Source organism: Besnoitia besnoiti, chromosome V (assembly GCF_002563875.1).
Source record: "Besnoitia besnoiti strain Bb-Ger1 chromosome V, whole genome shotgun sequence".
NCBI classification, from domain to species: Eukaryota; Apicomplexa; class Conoidasida; order Eucoccidiorida; family Sarcocystidae; genus Besnoitia; species Besnoitia besnoiti.
Genome location: NC_042360.1, coordinates 2,375,883 through 2,402,217, shown reverse-complemented (window position 1 = coordinate 2,402,217; position 26,335 = coordinate 2,375,883). Strand labels below are relative to the sequence as shown.

The window sequence follows — 26,335 nt, the reverse complement described above, 5'->3', positions numbered from 1 at the left end:
CCGATCCCGCCAGTAGCCGGCAGCCTCGAGGAGAGGCCAGAGTGGACAAGCTGAAGAGACAGATAAGAAAATGATTTTTCCAATCCGCGAAACGCGTGCGATGTGGCGCTGGAGTCGCGCTGAACGAGTGGAGTGCTTCCATTGGCGCACGGTACGTCCGCTGTGTATGTGGACGTGGCAGAAGAGCGCACACATGCAGCGTGTGTGCGTCTTATCGAGACGCTTTCTTCTTCTGCTTTCCTTCTTCCTCTTTGATAAGGGAGTCTGCGCGTTTCTCCGCCTTCCTCTCCATGGCGTCCTTCTTCTGCTGCTGCACGATCAGCTCTTGCTTCTGCATCGCGGCGCGCTTCTTCGCCTCTTGCTCCTGTTCCTTCTGCTGGGCTTCTTTGGTCTGCTGCAGCCGGTACAGCAGCATGGCGTCCTTCAGCACGCGGTCACCCCACTGCGGCTCGAGGCACTCTGCCTCCAGGCGCAAGTAGTCGAGTTCTGCCTGCAGCGAGTCCTGCGCCCGCGCGAAGCTTGACCAGGTCTCTTCGCTGAGCAGGCCGTGGCGATACAGCCGGAACTTGGCGTTGATTTCCTGGGAGAGCCCCGCCCAGCGTGGCACGTTCGCGAGCGCCCTGCGCAGAAGAAGCAGCTTCAGTTTCTTCTTGTGGTCAGCAGAGATCCGGCGCAGCCAACTGGTCTCAGGGAGCGCGCCCTCTGGAAGGTCCTCGGCGTCCTTATCCGCCTTACCTTCCTTCACCATGTCGTCAAACGCATCCTCGCGCGCCACTTCGTACTCATTGATCGCTTCGGTTGGCTCCGGGAAGGACAGGACGTCTTCAGCTTGCTTGAAAAACGAGGCCTTCTCCCGAGAGCCTCGCCGCTCTTGCAGCCACAGACGTAGAGCCCCTACAATGGCGATCAACGCCATGAGCCCGAAAATCAACCAGCCACTCAGCGAGCTATCCAGCGCTCCCTCCATGGGGCCGACGAAGAAAACGAAGACGCGCCTCGCGCAGACAAACGAAAGCCACGCGCGACGCCTTCGACAAAGAAGTAAAATGCGTGGACGCCGCCTGAGCTGCTCCTTGAAAGGCTTCGGAACGCAACCACATTCAGCTTCCTCAGACGCAGACGACACGGCCTGCACGCTTGCGACCCAAGCCGCACGAAACCGGAAAACGAAGAAGAGACGGTGGGGGAGGGGAGGGGGGGGGGCGAGGCGAAGATCCCTGCCTGACGGCAGCCGTGTTCGAGTTGCTGGCGGCAGTGCTCAGTAGGGGGCAAGCGAGACGAAAAGACAGAGGCTGGACGAGAGGGGAGTGCGCACGTGAGTTAAATCCGCAATAGGAAAACGCCGCTAGGGATGCGCTGACGGACAAGCGAAGCGCAGCAGCTGAAGCCCCTTTTGAGTAAGAGAAAGAGTGCACACACCGAATGCGACTTCGCAGTGGCCGTGCAAGCCAAGCCTCAGACGTGACGACGTGGGAGCCGCAGGCACGACGAAGAGGCCTCAGCGAAGGCCTGTCCTGCCGCAGGCGGCGAGTCGAATGTCGCTGCGGCCTTACAAAAGACGTGGGCTCCACCGCGGACTGCCCCGGTGCTTTCCAGTCGTTCTCGTCAGGCAGATCCTCGGTGAGGCGGGTTCACTCGAAGATGCGCAAAGAAACCGAGCGAGAGAGACTGCGATGCAACGAGGCCGACGCAGCAGAGCTGAGAACGCCGAAAAAAAAACTCGAGGAAAGCAGAGAGGCAGCGATACGACCGGGAAAACGTTGAGAGGTAAACATGCATTCCCTGTTCACACGCAAGTACACGCTGACACGAAGTACGTATGTAAGCTGATCTCTGGGGGACGGCGACAAAAAACAGAAGGGAAGGACAGAGACTGGCGATCTTTATCCCAGCGCAGCGGTTCGTCGGAGGCGGATAAAAGATCCCGAGCTCCGGACAAGAGACACAAAGCGGAAAAGCACAAACCTATCGCATGAGCGGGTGAAGCACATCTGTTGCAGAAGCCAAAAGTTTCGTGATCGCCACAGTCCTCGCTAAGAACGGAACGGGAGGAACGTTTGCGCAACGTTTATTGTGTCGCTGGCGGCTGTACCGGCTACGCTTGCACGGCTACGCTTGCATGCGAAGGGACTCTCGCTTTGCAGACGTGACGCCTCACCGGGCTCTGGTATGCGAGATAGACGCATCTTACATCTGCCTTCAGACAAATACAGCGCAGCGGACACCCCCTCCCTCGATCGGCCGTGAATCCTATCAACTGTATAAAGGATAACCCGAGAGCCTCGCTGGGGCGGGGCGTGCTCTAGCGTTCACCGCTGCCGCGAGGACGCTGACCGTCGCGGTAGCGGACCGCGCTCGGGCAGGTTACACGCGTTAAAAGGCGTGAACCTAGCTGGATGAACCTGCTAGAGCACATGAGGCTCCCTCAATTGTCGGAAACGCACGATGCCGTTCGGATGTTTGGCACTGACATCCTGACAGAGACACTGCTGCAACTCGTATTTGAAGCCGATGCGCAGTCGGCTACGGACAGAACGAACACGGGGCCGCCTTCGGATGAGGAACGTGGCAATTGCCTTCGCATGCCCCGCTTCAAATGTGCCAGCCATATGCCCTCTGAACTGGTGTTGTGGAGTGTGGCTGCCGTGAAAGGGTACCGCTCATCTCAGGCCGCGATGAAATACTGCAAAAATTCGAGTCACCTGCGTGCGAAAATTGTGTGCAGGGAATGACGCCCCGCGCCTACGATACCAGCACCTCTACCATAGCGTGGTGAGGACATCGGACTGCTGGACGGTTCCACATGTATATTCCGAAGCCAGAGCATGACGAGAATCTTGCAGCAAAACGTCGGAAGGTCACTCGGTGGTGAGCCAAACGCGATGAGTCTCACGGTGATACTAGATTGTGTACGCACATGATCGCATCCTGCTGGAAACATGACAACCACGTGTTTGCAACCGCGTTGTTATCCTGGAAGAATTGGACTTTTTACCACGTGGTTAGCTAGATGCCTACCGAGGGGCGAGGCAGTAATGTGACGCGGAGCTACACGACGTTTTGAGCCGCGCTGCTCCGCAGAGGGCTTGAGGTTTTAATCATAAATCCCGCTTCTCCGTTTCGTGTGGATGGCGAGAAACAAAAGGTTTTCGCAAGCGAGGGTCTACGGGGCCCCTCTCGGATACAGGAATCGGGACTCGGCACACAGTCTCCAGAGGGGGGGGACAGGTACACGATAAGCTTTGTATTTATCTAAACACTTGTGAGCTGCGTGTATTGGAGACCCGATACCGGGGGGTGGTATTCATCAAAGGCTAGCTTTCGCGTAGCCAAAGATGCTGCGGACTGCAAAGAAGTCCACAAAGTCCGCAGACAGACTAACGAGAAGTTCCCCCTCCTACGTAAGATAATTGCAAGGAAGGGGGCAGAAAAGGGCTGACGTGTTCCCCGTGAAATGCGAGGACAAAGAATGCGGTGCAAAAGGTCACTCGACGAAGCGCATCATTTGGTTCCCTTCGCGCGGGGCTGCAGAACAAGCATATTTACTGCCTGAGCTGCTAGGAATTCCGCGCGCTTTGCTTGAGATGCTGCACGCGCTACAGAAGACACAAACCGCATTGCAGGGGCGCTAGGAAGCAGCTGTCCCCTTGGCGCCTCTAGGTAATGGAGTGACGAAGCCGCTTCTGCTTCACGCAGCGCTGATAGACTGCACTTGATATGAATTACCAGTCACGGCACACACAGCATCTGCAGTTAGGGCGTCTAGCTCAAATGGTAGAGCGCTCGCTTAGCATGCGAGAGGTAATGGGATCGATACCCATGTCGTCCACACTTAATTGACATCATGTGTTAGATGTTGGATGTGCTATTACTGTATATTATCATGCGACATTGTTTGCCGTCGCCGACTCTGCTTCGGGTGTGCTTGACTTGATGTAGCAGGTACCTTCATATTTTTTCCGGTCACTTACTTCTGGATCTGACGCCAAAAAGTACGCGAGAGGTACACGATTAGGGCGTCTCCCTCAAGTGTAGAGCGCTCGCTTAGCATGCGTAGGGCCATGGGATCGATAACCATGTTGTCCAGTTTCTTTAACTAAGAATTGTTTATGTACATGTTTCTCTTGCAAGTGTAACACCATGTGGTGCACAAATGCATCAGGTAGGTGTATATTTGCATTCTGCATGGTGGCATAGCGTGATGAAAGCACCACGATCTCACAAATCAAGGAGCGTGTGTCTCTTCTACACGTAGACAAGATTACCTTGTCTACTGCTGTAAATCAACTCGTCTCTGGCATTTTCAAGCCGATGCATTTCTCGATGGCGTCGGGTCATGCCCCTGTTCCATCGATATCCCTTCACATGTTGTCGGCATGATGAGGGAATCGACGCCCAGTACGCCGCTCCCTGCGACCCGGTAGTTACTGCGTAGCAAAGAGTTAAACAGAGAATGGCAGTGTGGCCTTCATGCAGCCGAGCTCCTTCTGGAGCTCTATACACAAATCGAAGGAGGCCGGGAGAGCCCTTCTCTACCGTCACTTAGGGAATTGGTTTCAGCATTGAAGGAAAAAGCAGCGGATGTATATATACGTAGGGGCAAGTAGTAGAGAAGTGTGTTACCGTGGATGCAGTGTCGCCTCTGCATCAGGGTTACCAAACATTCAACTGTTTATACATGGAGATACTATTGAACACTCTATACAACGCACGCCCGTGCTTCCGCCGCAGGACTAACCTGATATGTGAGTCGCGGGCGGATCCTTGGATTGTAGATCTCTCTTGACCGTACACAGCCAAATGTTTGTTAAGCTACTTAGAATGAGACGCCTGCAGCGAATAGACGACATGCAGTCAGCACAACACACTCAGAATTGGAACCGGGCAGGTGGGCTGCATAGGCAAGAATATTTCAGCCTGGCAAGCAAGAATCGAGTAGCAGTCATCACGCGCACAGATACACAACCTGAAGGAACGCCTGCAAGAGGCTGCGACCCTCGAATTAACCGAGACCAATCCAGTCCGCGTCGGCTTGAGATGCACTACCGCCACATGTAGAACGCGATTGAAAGTCTGCCAAGAGATCGAAGGGCCTTTGACAGGGAAGAAGCGGGCAAGGCAATCGATCCCTCTCGCTACCGTAATGCCTGACTCAAAAAAAAACCTGAGGGTTTCAAAAACAAGGATGGACGACATGGGTATCGATCCCATTACCTCTCGCATGCTAAGCGAGCGCTCTACCATTTGAGCTAGACGCCCTGGAGGGGCGCCCCTAGCACGGGCGCGTCTTTTGCACCCGCAAGTGTGGTTCGTAACACTCCGAAGACAGTCCACGAACGGATTCTCTTCTGCGGACTTACGCGGCGCTGCGACTCAGGGAGTCCAGAAGCTTCGTCTCCGGGCTGCCTCACTTCTGGGTCATGCGTCCTCAGCCCGAGTGTCGTAAGTGCGGTGAAAACGGTTCAAATTTGCCGCCGCAAAAGCACTAGTACCTGGTGTATGTATGCGTAAGGAGGAGTGACCTGGTGCTAGAGCGGTGCTGCTGGTATCCCCCTCGCTGGCCGCCGCCCCGCCACACGCGACAGCGCCCTGTCCTATCGATCTAGAAACGAAAGAACTCGACGGCAAGCGCCGCGACTCTCTGTTGAGCGTATCCTGAAAGTCGGTCGCCTGCCAGCAAAGATCTGCGCCATCTACAGCCAGCAGCAAGGCGACCCGGTACGCGGGGACTCGCGCAATGACGTGCGAGAAATTCCACGTCGCAGTCTAATGCGTCTTCTGTCGAGACGGACTGCCACAGAAGTCACCGCACCCTCTAACCGGGCGTGACGAGGCCGGCGGTGGAAAGGAGTGGAGCATCTCGGCGATGGAGGACAGCGAACATTCCAGCTATGCGATGAACGTGATTTCCGCGCGGAAACTACTACAGTGCTCATCTCGCGCGTGTCTCACCGCAGCAGACCTCGGCAGTGCTAATCCTGTGAGCTGCGAACCGAACTCGCTGCTCAGTCTGTCACTCCGCCTCATCTCGCCCCTCACGCGTCAACGCGAATCGAGCCGATACGCCTTCCACGTAGGAGGGCTTTGAAATGAGTTTCAGTGATTTACGCACTGGACCAAAACGAATCTTTTGTCATTCTTGCGAATGTCTGTGCCTCGAGCAATCGTCCCGAGGCGGAAGCTCAGTTGAGCGGCATCTTCGAGACGCCGTGGAAAAGCGGAAAACTGGGACAAACGAGAGAATCGTTCACAGAGAAAGGACCCGCGCACGCCGTGGCTAGTGCTGCTCTTCCCCTAGTCGCAGCTTGGACGGAGAAAAACTCCGTCGCTGACTTTCTTCGAGCTCCCCGTTTCCGCAAATCAGAGTCTCATCGCGCACCCAGCTCGAATCTGCCGCCTGCTGAAGGGTTGAGGCGATGCGCCAGAAGCGCAGGGATGCCGACACTCCCGCCCTTTTGAGCAAAACCAGAGAGGCGGTGCTGACGCCGCCAGGCACAGCACAGTTTCCGCCCAACGGCTCCTGTACGTCTCGGATTCTCTTCGAAAGGCATGCGGCGACCTGCACGCGTGCGAGAGGCTACGCAACCAGGACGAAAGCGCGCGCGCGCGTGTCTCTTCGTCTCTGGCGATGAAGCCAGAGACGAAGAGACACACCCACACCCCCACGCCTCCAAAAAGTCCTCCGCCGCGGTCGCGTGTATGCCGCTCTCTCTCCCTCACGGCTCATTTGCGACTCGTGTCGATTTCCTTCGGACCTTGCGGCGGTTGCTACTCACTTTCCTCGCGTTTGTGCGTGACAGCGCCCTGCACCGCCTCCCAGACGTCGCTCGGCAGCGCGATCACGTCTCCGCTCTTCTTTTTGGCCTTTTTCTTCGCGACGCGGATCGCTGAGGCGGGCGCGGCGGTGGGCGACGGGCTGTGAAAGTCCCCATCTGGCAAAACCAGGACCGGGCCGGGAGCCTGCACGTAGGTCGCGTGCATCTTCTTCTTGGACAACTTCTTCAGCTTGGCGGCGCGCGGCGTCGACTCCGCGGACGCGTTCCGCGAAGAAGGCGACGACGAGGAAGAGGAGAGCCAGTGGGGACGATCTTTCAGCGCGGGGAGAGACGCCGCCCCCAGCGGGCGCTTCAGAATTGACTTCAGCACAGGCTTGCTGCCTGCGGCGCTCGAGGACGCTGCGGAGCTCGCTGCGCCCGACGCAGACTGCGCACTCGATCCAGCGGCTAGGAGAGGCGAAGAAGTCGGAGGCTGAGCGGGGGGACAAGACGCAGAAGACAGGTCAGACGAAGAAGCAGACGAAGAGGACTTCCCTGAGGAGGCGAGCGCGGCCGCCGCGGAGCCAGAGAGAGGAGAAGGCGAAGCTGACTGTCCTGCGCGACGCACGCCAGGCAAGTTGATTTGAGAGACTGACGGGCTGACTGCAGAAGGCGGCTGCAGGCGGTTGAAGGCTGAGAGGGAAAAAAAATCGACACACTCAGACCCGGTAAACGCGACTACGCCCACACGTCCATGGGGCATGTGCACGACTGCGCCTGCGCTCCACGGAAACCGCTGCTTCCATCGTCGTCTGCGCAGAGGACAGTAGCTGACTCTCCTTCTCCGCGCCGAGCGCGCTCTGCAAAGTCTGTCGCCCACTCGCGACTCTGTCTCCCTTCTGCGTGGTGCCCAGTGTATCCGGTCTCGATTCCTTCTTCTCAGCTTTGCCTCCTCCTCGTCTTCTTACCTGCGACTCGGTTGCGCTTGAGGTCAAACACGACGCGTCGCCTGCTCGCTGCGGCTGCGCCGGAAGGGACTATGACGCCCTTCTTGCCTCCTGACTTGCCTTTCCCGCACAGAGGGCTGCTTCCCGCGCTGTGCGGCGAGGCGTCGCTGGTGAGCGCGTCCTTCTTCTTTTTCTTCTCCTTCTTGGCTCGCCGCTCGTCTTCTTTTTCCGCTTCCGCAGCGTCCTCGGTGAGGGCGTCCCACGAGGAGGTAGGCGCCCACGACGATGCAGAGGACCCGGAATCTGTTCGAGTCACCGCTTCGTCTTCCTCGTCTGAACCGAGGTTTTTCTTCTCTCTGCGCCGCCCGGCGCCCTCGCCTCCGCTCCGCCCCGGCTCCCCGGGGCCGTCGCGGACCCCGCGGTCGCCCGCGCCCTCGTCGGCGGAGGCCGCGCTTGGGGCCGCGCTTGAGTCCGACCTCGAGCCGCCCTCAGCCGAGGAGGAGACGACAGCTACTCCTCCTGCTCGTTTCTGGGAACCTGAGGCGCGGCTCTCTTGGTCGCGCCCTTCGAAGTCCCCCTTTTTTAGCTTCTCCTCACCCTTACCCCCCTGCGGCGCGGAAAACACACACGTGTCTCCGCCCCTCTCCTTTCGGCTCTTCGCGCGCGCCTTCGCCTCGCCAGCGCCGAGAATCCCCCCCGGCTTGCCCGCCAACGGGTCTCTGAGCAGACCGGAAACTGTCCCTAGCTCACTCACGGGGTCGTCGCTGCCGCTGCTGTCGCCGTCGCCGAGCGACGCGAGCATCCGGCTCTCGCCTCCGGCCGCGAGGAGACAGGACACACCTCCTCCGCCCGCGCCCACGCACCCCACCGCGCCCGCGCGGAGTTTCTGCGCGCGGACCTTCAGCGAGTGCGTCGGCCCAGAGACAAGGAGGGCGTCGCCAATGAACTTCTTTTTCTTGCCCACAAACTGCGTGCCCTCCACAAATTCCGAGTCCATGTCGCCGGCGTCGGAGTCCTCGTCGCTGCCCTGCGTGTGGCGGCTGGCCTTCGCCTTCTTCTTGCTCGGCTCTACGGCGAGATGCAGCCCGTTCCCCTCCTCGGGAATGTCTACCTCTTCACACGGAGCCGCGCACTCGCGCTTCCTCCTCTTGCGCGCTGCGTCCTCCGCCTCAGACTCGCGCCGATCCTTGCCTTCGCGCTTCTTCTTCCCCCTCTCAGCCTTGTCGCCCTTCCGCTGCGCGACTTCCGCCGCCGCGAGCTCGTCCTCTCCATCAGACAGCGGCGCAGGGAACGAAAGCCCCAGGTTCTCCACGTCGCCGTCCGCCGCGCAGTGTCCGTTCTCCTCGCTTTCTGCGCGCTTCTTCGCCATTTTGGGCTCCGCGGCGACCGCCGCCGCACCCGACGAGGCTCGCAGAGTCTCCACGTGCGCCAGCATCCGCGCGACGCCGGGAGACGAGGAGGCGAGCGCAGAAAGCGAAGAAAACGAACTGCCGCCGTCGGTCGCGCGAGCCCCTGCACAAAACGCAGACGAATACCTAGCGTGAGACGAAGAACGCGCACTGGAAGACAAACTAGGGCAATGCGAGAAGAGAGGAGAGAATGCAAGAGAGTCCGCACAACCTAGCAAGGAAGCACAGGAGCGCGAGAAAACAAGTGAAAACAAACGCCTGCGTTTCTGACAGCAAGCCGAATGAAAATCGAAGCAACGGCACAAGCGAGTGGCCCACGTCTCCCCAAGGCATCAAAAAATGCCCAGATGAGCAGACAGAGGAAGCAAAAAAACCACGCACCGGAGGGCACGACGAACTATGCTTCTGGTGCGTTTTCTCCTCACCTGCTTCCACGGCGTCTAGCGTGCGGAACAGCATGCGCCGATTCTCGCCAACGATTCCGCTGCAGCCACACAGAACAAAAGAGTGCGGCGTCTACACTCCGGCGCGAGATTGCGGCAGCCACCAACACTCCAGTCGCCTACCGGGCGAAGAAGACGTTGGCTGGCTTACAGAGAATCGGGGATTGCTAACATCACAGGGCGGAGTAAGGCTTCATCACTCACGAAGACTGAACTGCATCCGAGTGAGCTGCGAAAGCGAGGCAACGCACCTTTGAGAGCCCAACGCAAAGAGCGCCGCGGCGAGCAGGCGCGGAGATATGTCGTCCTCGTTGAGTTCGAGAAAGATCTGAAAACAAAGCAAGAACGCAACATCTGCTTCGGATGCTTGGAGAGGCCCCGCGTTAATGTGTCGCATGCAAAGCGATATCTTCGCAAAGTGTAAACAGGCGAACCCCGCGCGTACAGCACACACATGAATTCCCAGACATATATACATACATACATATACATACATATACATACATATACATACATACATACATAACGTACATTATATATATATATATATATATATATGTATATACATGCGTGCATATGCACTTTGGCGTACGGACACGCACACACGGGGGAAATGGGTTTCTATCGCAATCTAGGCGAGAAAACACAAGGTCTGGACGCGCGCCTTGCCTACTTGAGTGTGAATGGAGTGAAGAAGCGCGGCGCTGTGCGTAAAGCACGCGGCGTAGAAGAAAGGGAAGAAAAGAGAGAAAAAGAGTTCCTCGTCTTCCTGCGGAGAAACGAAAAAGAACACGCACAAAAAAGGCAGATGAAGGCACGCGGAGCCGCCCTTCTTTCCTCCACCGCCACTCGAGGGTCCCAGAACACGTCCCAGGGCCTGTCGCGCAGAGACACACCTCGTCAGTTTCGCCGCTGTGCGTCCAGTCTGCTTCTCCTCCGCTTCCTCCTCTCCCTGCAGCCAGAGTCGAAAGGCGAATCCGCCATTCACTCCAGGAGGAGAAAAAGCCGAGATCCGTGTGCCTTCGCACAGGATATCCACAGCCGACCCTCCGCGGCTCTCACGACGCGCACGCGCTGCCTCCCTGTCCTCCAGCGGCCCCTCTCCCCTCCCCCCGCACCCTCCCGGCGCCCTACCTGTTCGCGCGTCACCGGCTGGATCATAGCTTCTTCGTCGGCCTGCGCGAGTGCCCGCGAGGCGCGGAACTCAGAAAGGAAGTATTGACAGAGCTGCTGGGAGAGGCCGTTGCCGCCGCGCTCGTCGAGGAGGACGCGCTTCGCGAGGAAGCGAGCCATCGGCGCGATAAACTGCGCAGCAGAAGCAAGAAGACCGAGAAAGAAGGAGACGCCGGCGCCGTGAAGCTGCGGGAGAGAGGCACGCAGAAGATGCGGCGCGAAGCGACGCCACAGACGGGCGGCGCCAAAGACGAGAAGGAACGCCACCACTGGGGCAAGGTAGAGAGTGCGTACAGAACTCCGCCTGCACACATCTGAAGGCGGCTCTGGCACCCGCAGCAACACGGAATTCACAGAAGGACTCGACTCTACATGCAGAACGCGTAGAGCCGCGTGTTCCCTCTGTCTCTGTCACGGTGCTTACCTTCTTAGGCTTGTGTGCCGACTGCAGCATGCGATCCATGAGCTGGGCGACCATGATTTTTTCGAGGAGAAGGAATTTGTTGACGCGGATGCAGTCGAGGCGGTCCCAGTTGGACTTCATGACGAGAAAAAAGGCTTTGACGAATTTGCGTTTTTCAGCGTAGGTCGGAAGCACGCGCTCGAGGAGCGCCAGGCGCACAAAGAGTTCGCGCTGAATCAGCGGCTTGTCGCTCAGCCAGGCTGCGTAGTAGAGTGTCGTCCAGACTTTTTCGTACTGCGAGATCGGCAGGGGAGCAGAAGATGCGGCAGCGGCCGAGTCTGCGCCGTTGGCAGCCGCCGCCTCTCCGGGCGCGTGCGCCTTGCCCTCCTTTGCGCCCTTCCCCTCGCGCTGTGCGCGCGAGACCCCTGAGAGAAACGCCTCCACGCGCTTCATTCCCCGATTGCGGAACTTGACATCGGTGTGCGCCAGCAGACGCGCCATCGTTATGAGGCGCTGCTCCTGCGCGGCGGCAGCTCGCGCGCGGCTCACATGCTCCGTGTCCGCCGGAGGATGCGAACGCGGAAGTCGAGAGGCAGCCGGCATGGTCGCGTGTTGTCGAGAGCTGGGCGATGCGGAGCGGGGACAGGCGCGCGAGAGAGACCTCCCCACGCGCCCCATGATGTCTGAGAACGGGCGAAAAGACGCGGACGGGCGGGCGCCGCTACGACACTCGGAGGCGCGCAGCGCCGGATCAGGCCGTGCCGCGAAAGTCGCGGAGGGCGCTCGGCTGGTTTTCCAGAAAAAATTGGCGAGGAAAGCGCGAAAATGCCAGCAAACAGTGTATGACAACCAGAGGGGGCGATGCCTCCCGCCTCACCCCCACGCAGGGAGACTGGAAGAGGACCTCTCCCAGCGATCGCCTAGCCCTGCGCGTCGGTGGGGAAGTCAGAATTCCACTCTCGCAGAAGAAAAACCCGTTCTCGACCCTTTTTCGGCCGCCCACGATGGAAAGATGACTATGAAACGCCGTCGGCATGCGCACGGTTTGCGGGAAGAAGTCGCGAGATGTACATACACCCGAGAAGAAGGAGACATCGCGCACATGCAGTTCAACGCGAGGCTAGGAAGTGGAGATTTTCAGCGGTTGAAAAGCGATCCACGCACGCCGTGTGAAGACGCATGAAGCCAGCAACGGCCATACACGAATATCTCAAGCAGAGAAAATGCCAGAACGCAATCAAATGCTGAAGAAAGCCTGCCACTGTACGCCGTGACATCAATTCATCGCCATGCGCACTCGAGGGGAAGAAGCTCGTCATATTGACAGCTTTCTCCCGCCAGCAGAAGCAGTTTCCCTCCTCTACCAAGTTCAGAGTGTTTTTGCGAGTGCAGAGGCTTTCAAGGAGACGTGAATCGCTCAACACCGAGGCAGCGGCTCGAGTTTCATCGGGTATCCGATTTCGCATGTCGTTCGTGAATCCCGCCCCTCTCCTTTTCCCAGGCAGGCCTCGATCTCCTGCGCTGCGGCCTATGATATGGTTCTGGTATAAGGAGGCGCTGGAGACACGCGATTTTCTCCCGCGACGGCGCAAAAACGAACTTGCTCAGCCCTTATTTAGCTGTCGCCCGCCTTCTTTTGATGAAACAGAGACGGGACTGGAGAAAAAAAGAAAGGGCACAGAGGAGACAGCGACGACAGATGACCCCAAGGTTCGCGCGGCGGTTCGACTCTTCAATCGCCTAATAGACCGAATCGAAGGCGCCAGTGCGATGCAACATTACAGTCTATTTGGACGGCGAACCAAGGCACATCGGCATTGCCACAGCGAAAAACCGTATCCAGCATCATGTGAAGCAAATAAGCTGAAGATAGCGATCCTCTCTTTCTATGTGCAACACCCACTGGAGTCGACGGGGAACGCTAGAGGCGCGACTTCGGCGGGCGTCCTCCCCGCAAGGTGAAGCTCGAGGGAAAGAAGCAGGTCAACAGCACTGCAAAGTTCTCTCTCCCGGTGCCGCGGCAGCCGAAGTTCAACGACACACCCTGCCTTCCCCGTGCCTTCCTGAGCAAACTGGCTGCTGACTCGCGCACTGCGGCCGCTGTGTCACCCTGCTGCTCTCTCTAGGGTTTGCTTCCAGTATCTCAGTGCATCGGCGAAGAAGAGACTCTCCCTTGCGCGCGGACGTCTTAAAAGGATAGCAATTGCGTGCAGCAGCAGCCAGAAAGGCACAAAAACAAAACGCGACTGCAGAGGAGAAAGAGAATCCTTCATGCAGGCGCGGAGGTAGCGAACATCCGTGCCCAGCCTTCTCGCTCGGCGTTGCTGCAGCGCGGCCACATGCTGCGCAGCGACTGGAAAAACAGATGCCCGTACTCGGTGAAGCAAACGCGCGCAGGAAGGACAACACCGGCAACCTGTAGAGCCAAGATGTCGCGGCGACCTTTATATACGTGTACACGCAGCGAGTGATGAACTCCCTTTCGCGGGCCTGCACGTAGTCCGCACTGGATGTCGCGCTGTCGCTCATTGCTTCTTTGGTACTGAACACGATTCAGTAAGGAACGCTAGTTCACCGTCAGAGCCGCAGCGTCCTGATGAAAGTAGGGGCTAGGTAGCTCATCTAGGGCATGTCCGCAATCCACGCATGCGTATAAGCATACATTTATATGTAAATATGTATATACATGCGTAGGTGCGTGACTGCGGGCTGCTTGCCTCCTCATGCTACCGCGAAAACGCGTGGCGTGCTGCACGGAGATATGAGGCGTCTGGGAGTTGAGGAGACTTCGCGCTTCGAATGCGAGAATTAAAGCCTCTACTCCTCGAGACTGGAGAGCTCAAAGCTCCTCTCGTTCTACCTTCTTGCCTCCGCTTAAAGAGGCGGCCAAATGCAGCTGGACTCTAAAGCGCCGAGAGTTCCGTCTAGGAAACTCAGAGAAGACACACCCACGTGACGTGCGCGGACGCCTCCGCCGAGCCCTCTCGACAAAACCAGGCAGAAGGTACAGATACAAGTAAACTGAACGCACCCTAATGCGCACGTGAGCACGCAATGACAGAACACACAGACACGCCTGCGCACACACCCGCTTCCCTTTTTTCTCCCTTTTCTCGGGCATCTTCTCTCTCTGCGTTGCGCGCGTTTTCCCGCTGAGTTTCTCCCCACCCGCAGCGATCTTCACAAACAGTCTCTGTGAGAAGCGTCAGCCTTTAGGACTGCCCCAGCCGGCGCGGTGGCCTCAAAAGGATTCCTGTCCCCTCCTCGACTTCCCCCCCTCCCCCCCCTTGTCCCCCCGTCTGCAGTTCAGGCTGTGCTTCCTCGAGTCTCCTCTTTGCATCTTTCGCGGCTGCGCATGCGCGACGCGCGGGCCACCCTCGTCGCGCGCGAACCTCGGGTTTTTCCACGAGCGGATTTTTGGTGGTGCTCAATAATGTCCACCTTGCATCAAAGTTGAGACTATTCTCTGACGTCTATTTCAGACGCGACCTTCCCGGCTCCAACCCTCTTCATTAGTCCATGAGCCAGTTATCGAGTTTGTCGTCTGCCAGTAGATCGACGTCGTCCTGCCAGGCGTTCGCCGCGCCCTTCTTCTCCACCTGGCCTTCAGCCTCCCGCGGCGACAGCGGAGGCGTCTTCAAGTCAAAAATCTGGAAATCCGACCCCAGCCGCTTCTCGTCTCGCTGCGCGCCCCCGCCCTCTGCCGCGGGCTGCATCCTCGCGTGAACATCGGCCTTCGCCCCTCCCGCGTCGCCCGCGGAGATCCGCGGCTCCGAGGGCGGAGACGGGGACGTGGGCGTCGAGCTGAAGCCCAACACCCGCGCGAGGCTCGGCGCAGGTTCTTTGGCGCGCCCGGCAGCAGCAAAGGCTGGGAGATGCCTAGCCCCTGTAGAAGCCTCTGGTCGCGCCGGCGATGCCGCAGGCGCCGTAAGAACCGAGGAGACTGGAGCCGAGGGCGCGCCCGACGAAGCGGGGGCAAAGGGCGACAGCCTCTGCGGCTGCGGCGCGGCGGACAGCGGCAAACTTGGCACGGGGGCGGCAGGAGGAGGCGCAGGCCGCGCGCTCGGGGGTGAAGAAGGCGCCGCGAGAGCCGCGGCCTGCCGAGGCGTCGCGGCGGCAGCGGACGGCTGCGAAGGAGGCACCGTGGGGGAGGGCGGAGGAAGCGGAGACGGTCGCACCCCGGCTTCCGCTGCAACCGCAGGCGGTGACGCAGTCGCTGGACAGAGCATGCACAAGACAAAAACTCGCACCAAGTGCCACCGCAGAGAAGACGACGCACGCTTGGGGAGGCATAGGATGCATCTGGTTTCCGAAACAGAATGCCAACGCCCAGTGCTCCACTCCATCTCTGCACTCTGAACCCCGGGCGCAGGCAGCGACCCCCGCGCGTGTTGAACAGGGTGTCAGCAGCGCCTCAGATGCGCGGCGTCGCCGCCCCGCCGTTGCTGTCTGCTCCCGCTCAGAGGCGCGCCGAAGCCCTTTAGGCCTCCGGCATTCGGCAGCTGAACAATTAACCCCGGCTTGGAACAAGAGAACGCAGGTTTTGGCAAATCTTCAACTGTTTAAGCTGCCAGAGACGGCTATACTACGCGTAGAACATAGCCGATGTGGAATAATCTCAATGTAGTACGATATTGAAATCCAACAGGGAAGCACCTTAAAAAAAATACAGGATCAAATCCTCCCTGGGCGACTCGACAGGCACTACAGATACAGCCCACGTGGACTGGTAGACCAAGACTTCCAAAGATCTAAACCAGTCGTCCGACTCGAAGTCTATACTTCCCAGGCGAGAGGCGCGCGGCTTGCGCTGCGTTTCCACTTACAGAGGCGGCCGAGGTAGAGGGCGATTTGCTTCTTAGTCTGCCTGTATAGCGCCGCAATGTCCTTCAGTGGATCGAGGTCGGCTGCGGCGGCGTTCGTTCCTGCGCCTTGAAGACCGGCGCGACCCTCAGGCGCGAGAGTCTGCGCGCCCTCCGCCTCGTTTTTCTCGTCTTCCTCCCCCTCTCGGCGGTGTCGTAGCGTTTGCTGCTGCTGGCGAATGGCGTCGACCAGCGTGGCTTTGTGGAAGGAGACGAACTGCTCAGTCTCTGCGAAGCACTGGTCCAGTTGCCGGCACGCGCGGAGGAAGCGCTTGCGCGTGTGCAGCAGCGCGGCGCGCGCGTCGGGGTCGAGCGCCTCCAGCCGCTCAGACAGGCTTTCGCTCTCCTGGAGGCCGTCTTTCTTCGCGAGGCTCTGCGCGGCGGCGGAGAAGCCCTCAGTCCTCTCCTCGCCGCGACAGCCCAGCAGCTTATCCAGTGTCTGCATGCATTGCAGGAGAAGCTGCACATGCTGCTGCAGCCGGGTCTTCTCGAAGGCAAAGTGCCGGCAGACCTGCGTCTGAAGCGCCGCTAAAACAGACAAAACCCACCGCGCAAGCAAAAAAAATGCCAATTCTCCTGTATCTTTTGGAACGCAAAGCCCCCCCCTCTTTCTCCGCGCCTCCCCGTCTCTGCTTCATCAGCCTAAAAACAGATCAATATATATATATATATATATACGTATTTAGGTTGGTATTTAGACGAATATATATACACCGAAAGAATGCGCAAACCTCCCCAGGGATTGCAAAACAAGACAGACAGCTTCTTTCGGTTGATCGTCGCGAAGGAAGAGGCGCTTTCTCGTTTTCCGCTTCGCTTTTAAATTTCTCCCGCTCCCGCGGCCGGCTCGCTGCGGGGCTCTGTACCTTTCAGTTTTTCCACGTCCTGCGCGGTGCTGTCGCGCTTTTTCTCTGCATCGAGCTCGAAGAGGGTGACGAGACTATCGCCCGTTCGGCCGAGCTCCTCGAGAGACGTTCGGAGGAGGCTCTGCTGCTGCGTCTGCCGGTGATGGAGATGCATCTGCTCCTTGTACTGCTTTTGAACATGCAGCAGATCCAAGTGGAGGCCGTCTTCTTCCCTCTGCAGCGAGAGCTGCTCCGACTCCAGCGTGGCGATCTGCAAACGCGTGCGAGTAAACCACGCCGCCAACAACGCAAGCGCAAAACTTCTATTCAGTCCTGCATGCAGAGGTGCGCGGAGGCAGCTTGGGCTCCGCGCACCGCTGCAGAAGCCTCAGGCGGCGCGGGACGGCGGCTCGATGCAGACGCGGCTGCATGCCTACATGCATACTTTTATATTTTTATATGTATTTGTAGTTGCATTTATGTATATTATCACTTTTTTAGAGTCCCAGGAATGAATATATCGGTATCTATATTTACGGTGTGCATACATATACACGGATATTGAGGAATTGAGAGAGATTTCTGAAGCTCTCTCGCGCTAGCCCAACTCGTAGTCAAGGCGCAGAAGAACAAAGTTGGAGACTGACGCCAGCCGCGAACAGGGTGTCCGCAGAAAGAGTGAGACGAAAACGAAGGCAGATTTGCTAAAATCGCGCTGAAGAGTTCGCTGAGGAAAGCTCGGGAACCGTGAAAGCTCTCGCTGTCGCTTGAAACAGGGACGTCCATGCGACACCGCCGGCACGAATCGGAGAATCACTGTGTATAGAGAAATGAGCATGCGCTAACCCTGCGACATGAGAGTACAGCCGTTCCTTCTCACATGCACACGTACATATATGTATGTATGTATGTATGTATGTATGTATGTATGTATGTATGTATGTATGTATGTATGTATGTATGTATGTATGTATGTATGTATGTATGTATGTTATGTATGTATGTATGTATGTTTATGTATGTATGTATGTATGTATGTATGTATGTATGTATGTATGTATGTATGTATGTATGTATGTATGTATGTATGTATGTATGTATGTATGTATGTATGTATGTATGTATGTATGTATGTATTGTATGTATGTATGTATGTATGTATGTTTATGTATGTATGTATGTATGTTTTTTTTTATGTATGTATGTATGTATGTATGTTTATGTATGTATGTATGTATGTATGTATGTATGTATGTATGTATGTATGTATGTATGTATGTATGTATGTATGTATGTATGTATGTATGTATGTATGTATATGTGTATGTATCCCCTACACACATACAATTGTGAAACACGCACTCCAACGCAAACAGATGCATGCATATGGGATGCGGATGATGTCTATCTTAAGAATTTCCGCTCACCGTATGCAGGCAGTCTTCGAGGCGCCTCTCGAGCTCCATCCGTTCCTCCCTCAGCTTCTTCAGTCTTTCACTCAGCGCTGTGCGTCGCTCCTCGAGCCCTGCGGCCTCCTTCACGAGAGCCTCGCTCGCTTCTGTCATGCGCAGCTGAAGAAAAAAGAAGAAAAACTTGCCGGCACGCGTTTCACACTCGAGTTCACAGGCGCAGTCCAAGCTGTGGCGCTTCCAAAATCGCCCAGGTGCACGCGTCAAGCGACGCGCGCATCTCCGCATCTTCGAAAAAGCCGCAGGCCGTCGCCTGTTTTGCGTGTCTCTTTCTGTTTGATAAAAAGGGAAAGACGATGCTCACATCGCCACAGTCGGCGAATTCTACGCCACGGTCGGTTCCGCAGGAGTCCGCCGCAAGATGAAGCGGAGTTTCAAGGCGTTTCACTGAGGCATCTGGATGCAGTAATTATACCATCCGGCGAAACACGAGTGAAGAGGAAGCCGCGCTTGTTGCGTGTGGGGTCTGCGGGCGCCTCGGGGAGTCCGCTCTTTCCTGTGCGTCGGCCTTTTGGCCTCTTTTTCCTCTCTGTGTGGAGTTACCTGCACATCTTTCTTCAGCTCCTCTGCCGCGTCCTCGCCGCCCTCGAGGCCTCTTGCCAGCACCTCGCGCCGCGCCTTGAGCGCGCCGAGGAGCTGCATCTTCCGCTGCGTCTCCGCCGTCTGCTCGACGAGGAGCTTCTGCTTTACGAGGATGATGCGTTGCTGCAAATCCAAGAGCTGCGCGTTCGCCAGCAAGCGGATGTTGTGCGTGACCAGCGGATCCTCCTGAACAACAGCGAACAGACAAACCGCCGTCATCGCCGCCACATTACAGTGCACATGCACTCAGACAAAAAACGCATGCAGACCTGCGCACAAGCCGGCAGGAAGATGCATCGCGGAAGGCGCCTGGCGTGACGCGACGATCCGTACCTCCTGGTCGTTTTCTGAGAAGTCGCAGTCTTCGATTTTCGCGGCGAGGTGTCGGGCTTCCGCCTCCAGGCGCCTCCTCGCGTCCTCCTTCCTCTCCAGCACCCAGTTCCGCTTCCACGCGCTCACGATCTGCAGAATCGCCTCGAGGACGCCAAGTCCTTCGTTCACCAGCGCCGTCTGCAGCGCCGGCGCCGTCGCCGCAGGTGCGTCGTCTTCCTCCGCTCCCCCCTTCGCGCCTTCGCCGCGGCCTTCCTCGCCGGCCCCCTCGGCGCCGGCGGCCTCCCTTTTTTCGGGCGCCATGCCCTCCGCGGCGGTTTCCTCGTCGCGGAGGTCTTCGCAGCTGCTTCGGCGCTCGCGGCGGGCATCGACGGCGAGCCGCAGGGCGCCGCCCAGCGAGGCGGCCGCCGCCGCGCCGGCGGCTGCGGAGGCAGCAGTCAGGAGCTCGTGCAGAAGCTCCAGGTGCTTGTCCTGCGACCCCGGCAGGCAGAGCGACATCAGCGAAAGCACCGCGTCCATCGCGGGCGCCGGCGCCGCAGACGCCACCGGGGCGTCTGCTGCGGAGGACGGAGAGGCCAGCGAGGACGCGGACAGTGCCGCGTCTTCCGCCCCCGAGACAGCGAGTGGCGTGGAGGCCTTGTTCTCGGAGGAAGCAGAGACGAGGAGGGGATCCTCCGCTGTCGTTTTTCCCGCCGAGGAGGCGCCGGGAGAAGTCCTCGGCGCAGAGGGCGCGGAGAGCGTGGAGCCTTCCGCCGGGCTTCCAGGGAGCGTGGACGCCAGAGCGGAGGAGGTCGAGGAAGAAGAGGGCGAGGCGTCGGCGCCGCCCGCTTGCGACTTCTCCTGGCGCGCCTCGTAGCGCCGGTGCGCCTCGCGCCGCGCCGCGAGGAGCTCCTCCGTGTGCAGTGCGAAGAAATTCCGCAGCGTGCTGCGCCGCGAAATCGCCAGCAGACAGCGCTCCAGTGCGTTCGATCGCAACAGGACCTAGCAAAGAGAGACAGAGAGGAAACCGCCGGGCGTCGTCCACTCCCGCGAAAACAAACGCAGACCTGCGCAGGGCTGCACGCGGGCAAGGCAGAGAGACAGAGCGACCCGACAGCAACACGGCCACGCGCGCGGACGGCGGGAAACGAGGCAGAAGAATGGAGGGAGGGAGGCGTTCTCTGGGGCACAGCGCGGAGAGTTATGTCTGAGCACATCGGGGATACAAGCCGCGCATCAGCCAGCGGCCCCTGGACAAGAGCAGGAGAGGGAGCGGGCGCACACCTCTCTGCCGTCTGCTTTCTCTCGCGCGTCCGGTTCGCCGTCCCCCCACGCACCTCCTTGAAAGACACGCCGTCGCCGTAAATCGCCTTTTCTCCCTTCTCGGATTCCTCACGAAGCTCCTCGCCGAACGACGGCGCAACAGGCGCCGGAAAGGCCACGGACATCGCGTGCCCACCGCTTTCTGCGCGCCTCAAGCGGGATTCCTGCTCCTGACAGGGCCGCAGCGCATCCGCCTTCGCCTGGTCGCCCCCGTGGCAGCCGATCGCGTCCTCCGCGCCCGTCTCCGCGGCGCTCTGAAGCCCGCCGCGTCCTTCGGCGGGGGAAGAAGAGACACATGGGCTACAGGACGCGGCGTCTGCCTGCGAGGCGAGACTCTGCGAGTCCGCCCCGCGAGACGACGCGCGGAGGCGCTCGTCTCCCTGCTGCAGATACAAGAACTCCGCGGATGCGAAGCGAGGCGCGCTGTGCAGCGCTAAAAAGCAGAGAGAGACGCACGATAGGAATCCAAGAAGTCGGACATGTGTGCACATGCGGCGCCAGCCGTGTGCGAGTGCGTGGCGGTCACACATGTGGGGGCATTTCTTCTTCCGCAGAGAAGACTCAAGTTTTCTCCCCACCAGGTATTTCGTGTCGTTCCTCGAATGAAGAAAGCTGGAGAGCGATTCTGCGTGGATGTGCGTGTCTCTTCAAATGAATAACGGACACCCGAATCCCTCCTCGACCTTACCGGACTGCAACGTGAGCATTCGCCAGAGAAGGAGCATGTCATGGACTTCGTCGACTGTACGTACACCGCTCGCCTCCTTCTGCAGTTGGTGCATCAGCTCCTCCGCGGTGAGGCCTGCCGTGGCGGCTTCCTCAATCGCGTTAGCGCGGCTGAGGAGCCGGCCATTCTGCGACGAAAGCCCCAGGGAGAAAAGCGCATCGCGTGCCTTGGAGATCGTCGCCTGTTGCGCCTGCACTGTGTTCGAAACCTGCTGGCGAACCTGCAAGAAAGCGGGGAAAACAACGGAATCCGGATGGGGAAGAGAGACAGAGGAAGAAACCCTTCGCAAAGACGCGGGACAAGGGAGACGGGGGGGGGGGGGGAGACGGAGGGAGGCGGAGGAAGAAGAGCGAAAACACCCACAGAAGTTGCGGACACCGAGAAAACACGCGAGTGGGTGAAGTAAAAAACCAGAAGCAGATCGCACGAAAGAAGAAAAAGGGGAGAGGCAAGAAGGCAGCGTAGAAAGCAGACGCGAGCAAACGAGCGAATCCTATAGGCCAGGACACAGAAAGGGGGGGGGGATCAGTCAGGCACACGAAGACAGACTCACCTGAGAACAAAAGACAAGAAACGGAGACAAGGAACGCCAGGGAGGCGATGAACACCGCAGAAAGGAATGCGAAGAGAGATAGGAAGGGCGAGGCCCGCAAACTAAGTTTACCTCCGAGATCAAAAGCGAAGGGAGACAGGAAGACGCAGGGAAAAGGCACATATCGAGAAGCGAACTGAAGTCTCCCAATCGAATTCAGAGTGTCTGTCGAACTCGAGGGAGATGAAGCGCGCGGTTCAAAGGACCCTGAGTCAGTCTTATTCCTGCCACCCAAGCGAAAAAAGTGCGTCTTGTCTCGGCTCCGGAGTCCAACTGAGGCCTTCGCTTCAGGCGGAGTTAATGCAGCGGCGTGTGTGTTAATACATAAATGCATGTGTACGGCACACACAAGAGCATGGCCTCTCTCCCTCGTACACATTCCCATGTAGGAAAACTTCCACACATGTTCCCCGCGGCATTCGTGAGGCTGATCGCGGCGACGAGGAAACCGCGCGCACGCGTCTTTTATCTCCTTTCACAGAGGCTGGGATGGCGAACGCGGCACTCTCGCAACTTCGTCTACACACTCTCGCCAAAGATATATATACCTGACGATTCAGATACATTGTGATACCTATACGCATGACGGGGCTTGCGTGTACTGACACGTGGGCAGCGTCACGGCGGATTTCCTTTGTCGAGACGAAGGGGCGGAGCCTAGGCAGCAGATCGCGTGAACAATCTCGACGAGGCACGATCAATCGTCGGGTCGCGAAAAGAAAGTGAAGTGGTGAGTTTCACCTAATTAAACATTCGCGTCAGCCTACCTCGTCCGCCTTGGTCCGCACCTTGTTGTAGGTGTCAGTGAGAAGTTTCCCCCACATTGTGGCAAGGATTTTCAGAAACCCGCCGGAAAAGAGAGAAACGGGACCTCTGTGCGTCTCTCTGCAGAAACGCTCGGAAGTTGCACAGCCGACTCTCACTGCAAAAGCGGAAACGCTGGCCAGCCTCGGGGGTCAGGAGGACGATCGGCGAGCTGCCAGCAGGGTGTCGAGACGAATTACAAAGAACGACGCACGACCAGAGGGACAAGACGACACGGATTGTCTGATGTGTATGCACAAGGCGACAAGAAAACCTGCCAAGAAAGACGGAAACGTGATGGACGGAAAACGCATGCGCATGTGTGCAAGGTCACCAAAACCGCCGCTCTCCGGAAGCCGAGAGTTTGCGTTTGCCGTCCACGAAAACGGACGCTGAAGACAAAAAAAAGAAAATGGACACGGTTATGAAGAACTAGGTTGAAGGAAAAAACGGGGCAGGAGGAATGTCGAAGAGTAAATGAGCTGCAGCGCTTGTTCTCAACTGCATCCGCGGCGAACCTCCAAGCCGGTGTACCTACACTATGTGGTGAATGTACACCGGTGCCCGGGCGCAGCGCAGAAAGTCCACTCGCGGGTAAAAAGCAGAGCGGAAACGCTAGGTTTTTGATCAACTCCGGGTGTTTATTGATCCGTGGAGGTAAGCAAGTCCGCTGCAATGAGACACGAGGCCGAGTCAAGCCTCGGAAGGCTGGAAAAACCCGTTTAGCGGATTTTGTGCCCCCTGCAACAGCGCGCGTTTGAGAAAGCGGCCAGTCGATCGAATCGCGACCCCCCATTCATTCGCTTGCAAAATCAACTGCCCAGCCGCGAAGCATCGTGGAGGTTAGATAGATATGGAGGAGAGACACGCGTCAGCAACGTTGAGAGCTTAATTCAGAGTGACGAGCAGCCACAGCGACTGGCAACGCACAGACCGGTACGCACTGTGTTTTACTACATGCCCGCGAAAAAGGAGGGGAAGACTACTGTTGCTTGCTCTGAAAGCAACAGACGCAGTCATGTTCGCGTTTACGCGCAGAGAGGGTCAATAGACCAAGCAGTGTCTGCCGCAGGAAGAGGCGTACACATCCACGTACAGAGGCATACACATCCACGTACGCCGGAGTCGACCGGGCTCAGAGCCAGTCCCCAAAAACAGTTGGTTTTCTTTGAACTGAGAATTGCGTGAGTCATTCCTCAGCCATCGCGAGGCTCGAGTATGTTTTATCCCCTGATGTCTACGAGGAGGGGAAACCACCAACGCATACGCCGCCAGGCGTTGTCTCCGACCGCCGCTCGCCGTCTCGGTACACCGAGAGTCTCTGACGGTGTCGATGAGCAGCCAACATCTACTGAAAACATGCTGCTGCATGCACCTGGTCTTCTGCTCTGGCCTTCCTCCGGGTTTCTGCCGCAGCTAAATTCCGTGAGCGTTTATTTCCACGGTAAAGTGCGCGAATCGATTGCTGTTTTCTTGGCCGGCAAGAAAGGATGATTTAGCAGAACGGGCCCGTGCTGCATGCGCCGCAGGGGACTGGCGTGTGAGTTCGGCCCTTGTCCTCCGCACAGCCCAGCCGGAGTTTCTGCTTTCTCTCCCCTTTTATCTGCGATCGCCAACAAAGGACAGGAGGTTCAGAAATTAAGGAAAGAGGAAACTGAGGCGAAACGGGGCGGAAGAGGCGTGCGGAAACTGTCTGATGCCTTTGATCAATGTCGTTCCAGGCGAGGCTCTGAAACGGAGCTGCCAAGATCGCAGGCAGAGAGAAAGAACGAGGCAAGATAAAACGGGCACAGTCTCGAGGCGGGAGAGAAGCGAATAGAGGAAGAGCAGGGCCGGAGGGACTAGAGGGGTTAGAGGCCCGCGGGAACCCGCGGAGGAATACGCATTAGGATTTAGGGGTCACACTCGAGGCCAAAATGTCAGCTAGACGGCTTGAGCGGCTCGTTCTTGGAGGCGGAGGAGGCTTTCAGAATATCAAGGGCATCGAGTTTCTCCTACACAAACCTCTCAAAGAAAACGCCATCGTCAAGTAAGGCAGCAGCCTGTCATACCAGTTAAGGCGGGGGCCCCCGCGGTTTCAGCCCCGCGCGGGACTATCACAGGCCCGTCTGTCGGTCCTCAAGGAAATCAGACTGGCACGGCTCACACAGCATGTGCAACTCTGCCCGATTTGTGGCTTTCGCAGAGACTTTTGCGCCTTCTTCCTTCCCGCCATGCGGTACCAGAACCCTGCGCTCTCTGTCCAAATCCTTGAGGCTCCAGATAGCGCCTCCTCTTCCTCCGCGAGTCCGGCGATCGCCGCCGCTTCAAAGCCTACGACCGCGCGGACAGGAGCCCAACCGGCGCGAGGCCGGAGCGACCGTCTGCGTCTCTTCTTCGGTGAGCGCCCAAGAGACACCAGTAGCACACCTGGGAAGTCAACCAGGGACGTAAGGCCCCCAGAAGAGCTGTGGACTGATAAGGAGGGCAAGCGCCTATGCGCTGTGGCCGCGGGCCTACGAAGACCGGAGGTGCTTCCCAAGTCGAATCGAAAACGAAAGACATATGGTTACTCGAATACTGAAGATGACTCCGATCGTTTTTTCTAGCGTTTTTTTGGTGATGTATCTGGTCTTCGAATCGTTCAGGTGTGAATCTCGGGAATCTGCTCGCATTCTTCAAGAGGGGGTCGCACAGTGTTTTTTAAACGACGTCTTAACCTCTGCGCGTCCCTACCCAGATACTTACATATATCTATAGTAACTACACATATTCATATATCTCTACAGATGCCGATCTAAAACTGGCTTGGCGACAGCATGTCTGGCTGCAGTCGGCCTGCTTTGTAAGATGCATGCGGGGGGGGGAGAGGGATACGAGTTTACACCTTTTTTCTTGATTTGTTGTGCGGTTGGCCGCAGGGGAAGGGAACGGCACCCACATGATGAACCTCAGCCTGTACAGAAGTCCTCACCAGCTGATGCAGCGTCTCGTCGACGTCGATTCTCAATGGCAGCAGCTCCAGGCGTACGCGGCCTCCGCTGAGAAACAGAACTCTGGCTCGTAGCCGCGCAGGGAGGCCTGCAGGAAGCGAGGTCCTAGCCCACCCCCCCGCCCCGCCCTTTCGTCTGTCCTCTGAGGCGGCGGGACTGCGTTTCTGTCGCTTCCAAGCCTCAGGTGCATCTGCCCGTAGATGTGCCTATGCATGTGAATGCGTTGATGGCTTTGATGCCTATCTCGGCCGGATTTTGTTTCTTTCCGACGGATTACGTCACAAGCTGTAAAGGCAGCTTCAACGCGAGTCGTCTGCACGAACAGTTTTATCCTTGGGGTGTATGTAAGCCTTTTTTCGCGTGCGAGAAACACGAAGAGAAGGCTCGGTTCCTCGCGCCGCGGTCTGCGCCTCGAAAGCTTGAGTGAGCACAGTCGCGAAACAGGAATGGCTCACTCGTTTACGAAATCAATATACGTACCTGTCTTCGACAGCCGGCAGGGGGCGGCACTGTGGCGTAGAGAGCGCGGCCGCTGGAGCCCCGCAGGAGAGATTCACAGAAGGTCGCCGGGCGTTGCAACACGGAATCACGTTTCGTTTCCTCTCATTCCACATGCATATGTATATTCATCTCTGTGTTGTCACACAGAAGAGGATACTGAAACTGCCGGAGCTTCGAAACACTCTGCCTGCTTCACTCGAGCCGCGTGCGCGGTTGCTG

At 57.9% G+C, this 26,335-nt stretch overlaps 4 protein-coding genes and 2 non-coding genes across 6 annotated transcripts; 2 read left to right on the top strand and 4 right to left on the bottom strand.

Annotated features, from left to right (window-relative positions):
- Positions 1-211: 211 nt before the first annotated feature.
- BESB_061710 (uncharacterized protein) lies at positions 212-967 on the bottom strand (the record flags this gene model as incomplete). Its single annotated transcript, XM_029364585.1, has 1 exon — positions 212-967. The coding sequence occupies one exon, from the start codon at positions 965-967 to the stop codon at positions 212-214; it is 756 nt and encodes a 251-aa protein (XP_029219293.1).
- A 2,789-nt stretch (positions 968-3,756) lies between these two features.
- On the top strand, positions 3,757-3,829 carry BESB_063810. The gene has a single exon. It is a non-coding gene; the product is annotated as a tRNA-Ala (tRNA).
- A 1,357-nt stretch (positions 3,830-5,186) lies between these two features.
- On the bottom strand, positions 5,187-5,259 carry BESB_063780. Its single transcript has one exon. It is a non-coding gene; the product is annotated as a tRNA-Ala (tRNA).
- Positions 5,260-6,768: 1,509 nt separating this feature from the next.
- BESB_061700 (nucleolar protein) lies at positions 6,769-11,808 on the bottom strand (the record flags this gene model as incomplete). Its single annotated transcript, XM_029364584.1, has 7 exons — positions 6,769-7,448; positions 7,724-9,214; positions 9,537-9,595; positions 9,806-9,882; positions 10,228-10,323; positions 10,689-10,913; positions 11,152-11,808. 7 exons carry the CDS (start codon positions 11,806-11,808, stop codon positions 6,769-6,771), a joined length of 3,285 nt encoding a protein of 1,094 aa, XP_029219292.1.
- A 2,834-nt stretch (positions 11,809-14,642) lies between these two features.
- BESB_061690 (uncharacterized protein) lies at positions 14,643-22,663 on the bottom strand (the record flags this gene model as incomplete). Its single annotated transcript, XM_029364583.1, has 9 exons — positions 14,643-15,346; positions 15,957-16,520; positions 16,859-17,108; positions 18,265-18,408; positions 18,850-19,074; positions 19,222-20,199; positions 20,535-20,953; positions 21,209-21,467; positions 22,607-22,663. The coding sequence occupies 9 exons, from the start codon at positions 22,661-22,663 to the stop codon at positions 14,643-14,645; spliced, it is 3,600 nt and encodes a 1,199-aa protein (XP_029219291.1).
- A 1,896-nt stretch (positions 22,664-24,559) lies between these two features.
- On the top strand, positions 24,560-25,689 carry BESB_061680 (uncharacterized protein; the record flags this gene model as incomplete). Its single annotated transcript, XM_029364582.1, has 3 exons — positions 24,560-24,672; positions 24,829-25,022; positions 25,544-25,689. 3 exons carry the CDS (start codon positions 24,560-24,562, stop codon positions 25,687-25,689), a joined length of 453 nt encoding a protein of 150 aa, XP_029219290.1.
- Between the last annotated feature and the right edge of the window lie 646 nt (positions 25,690-26,335).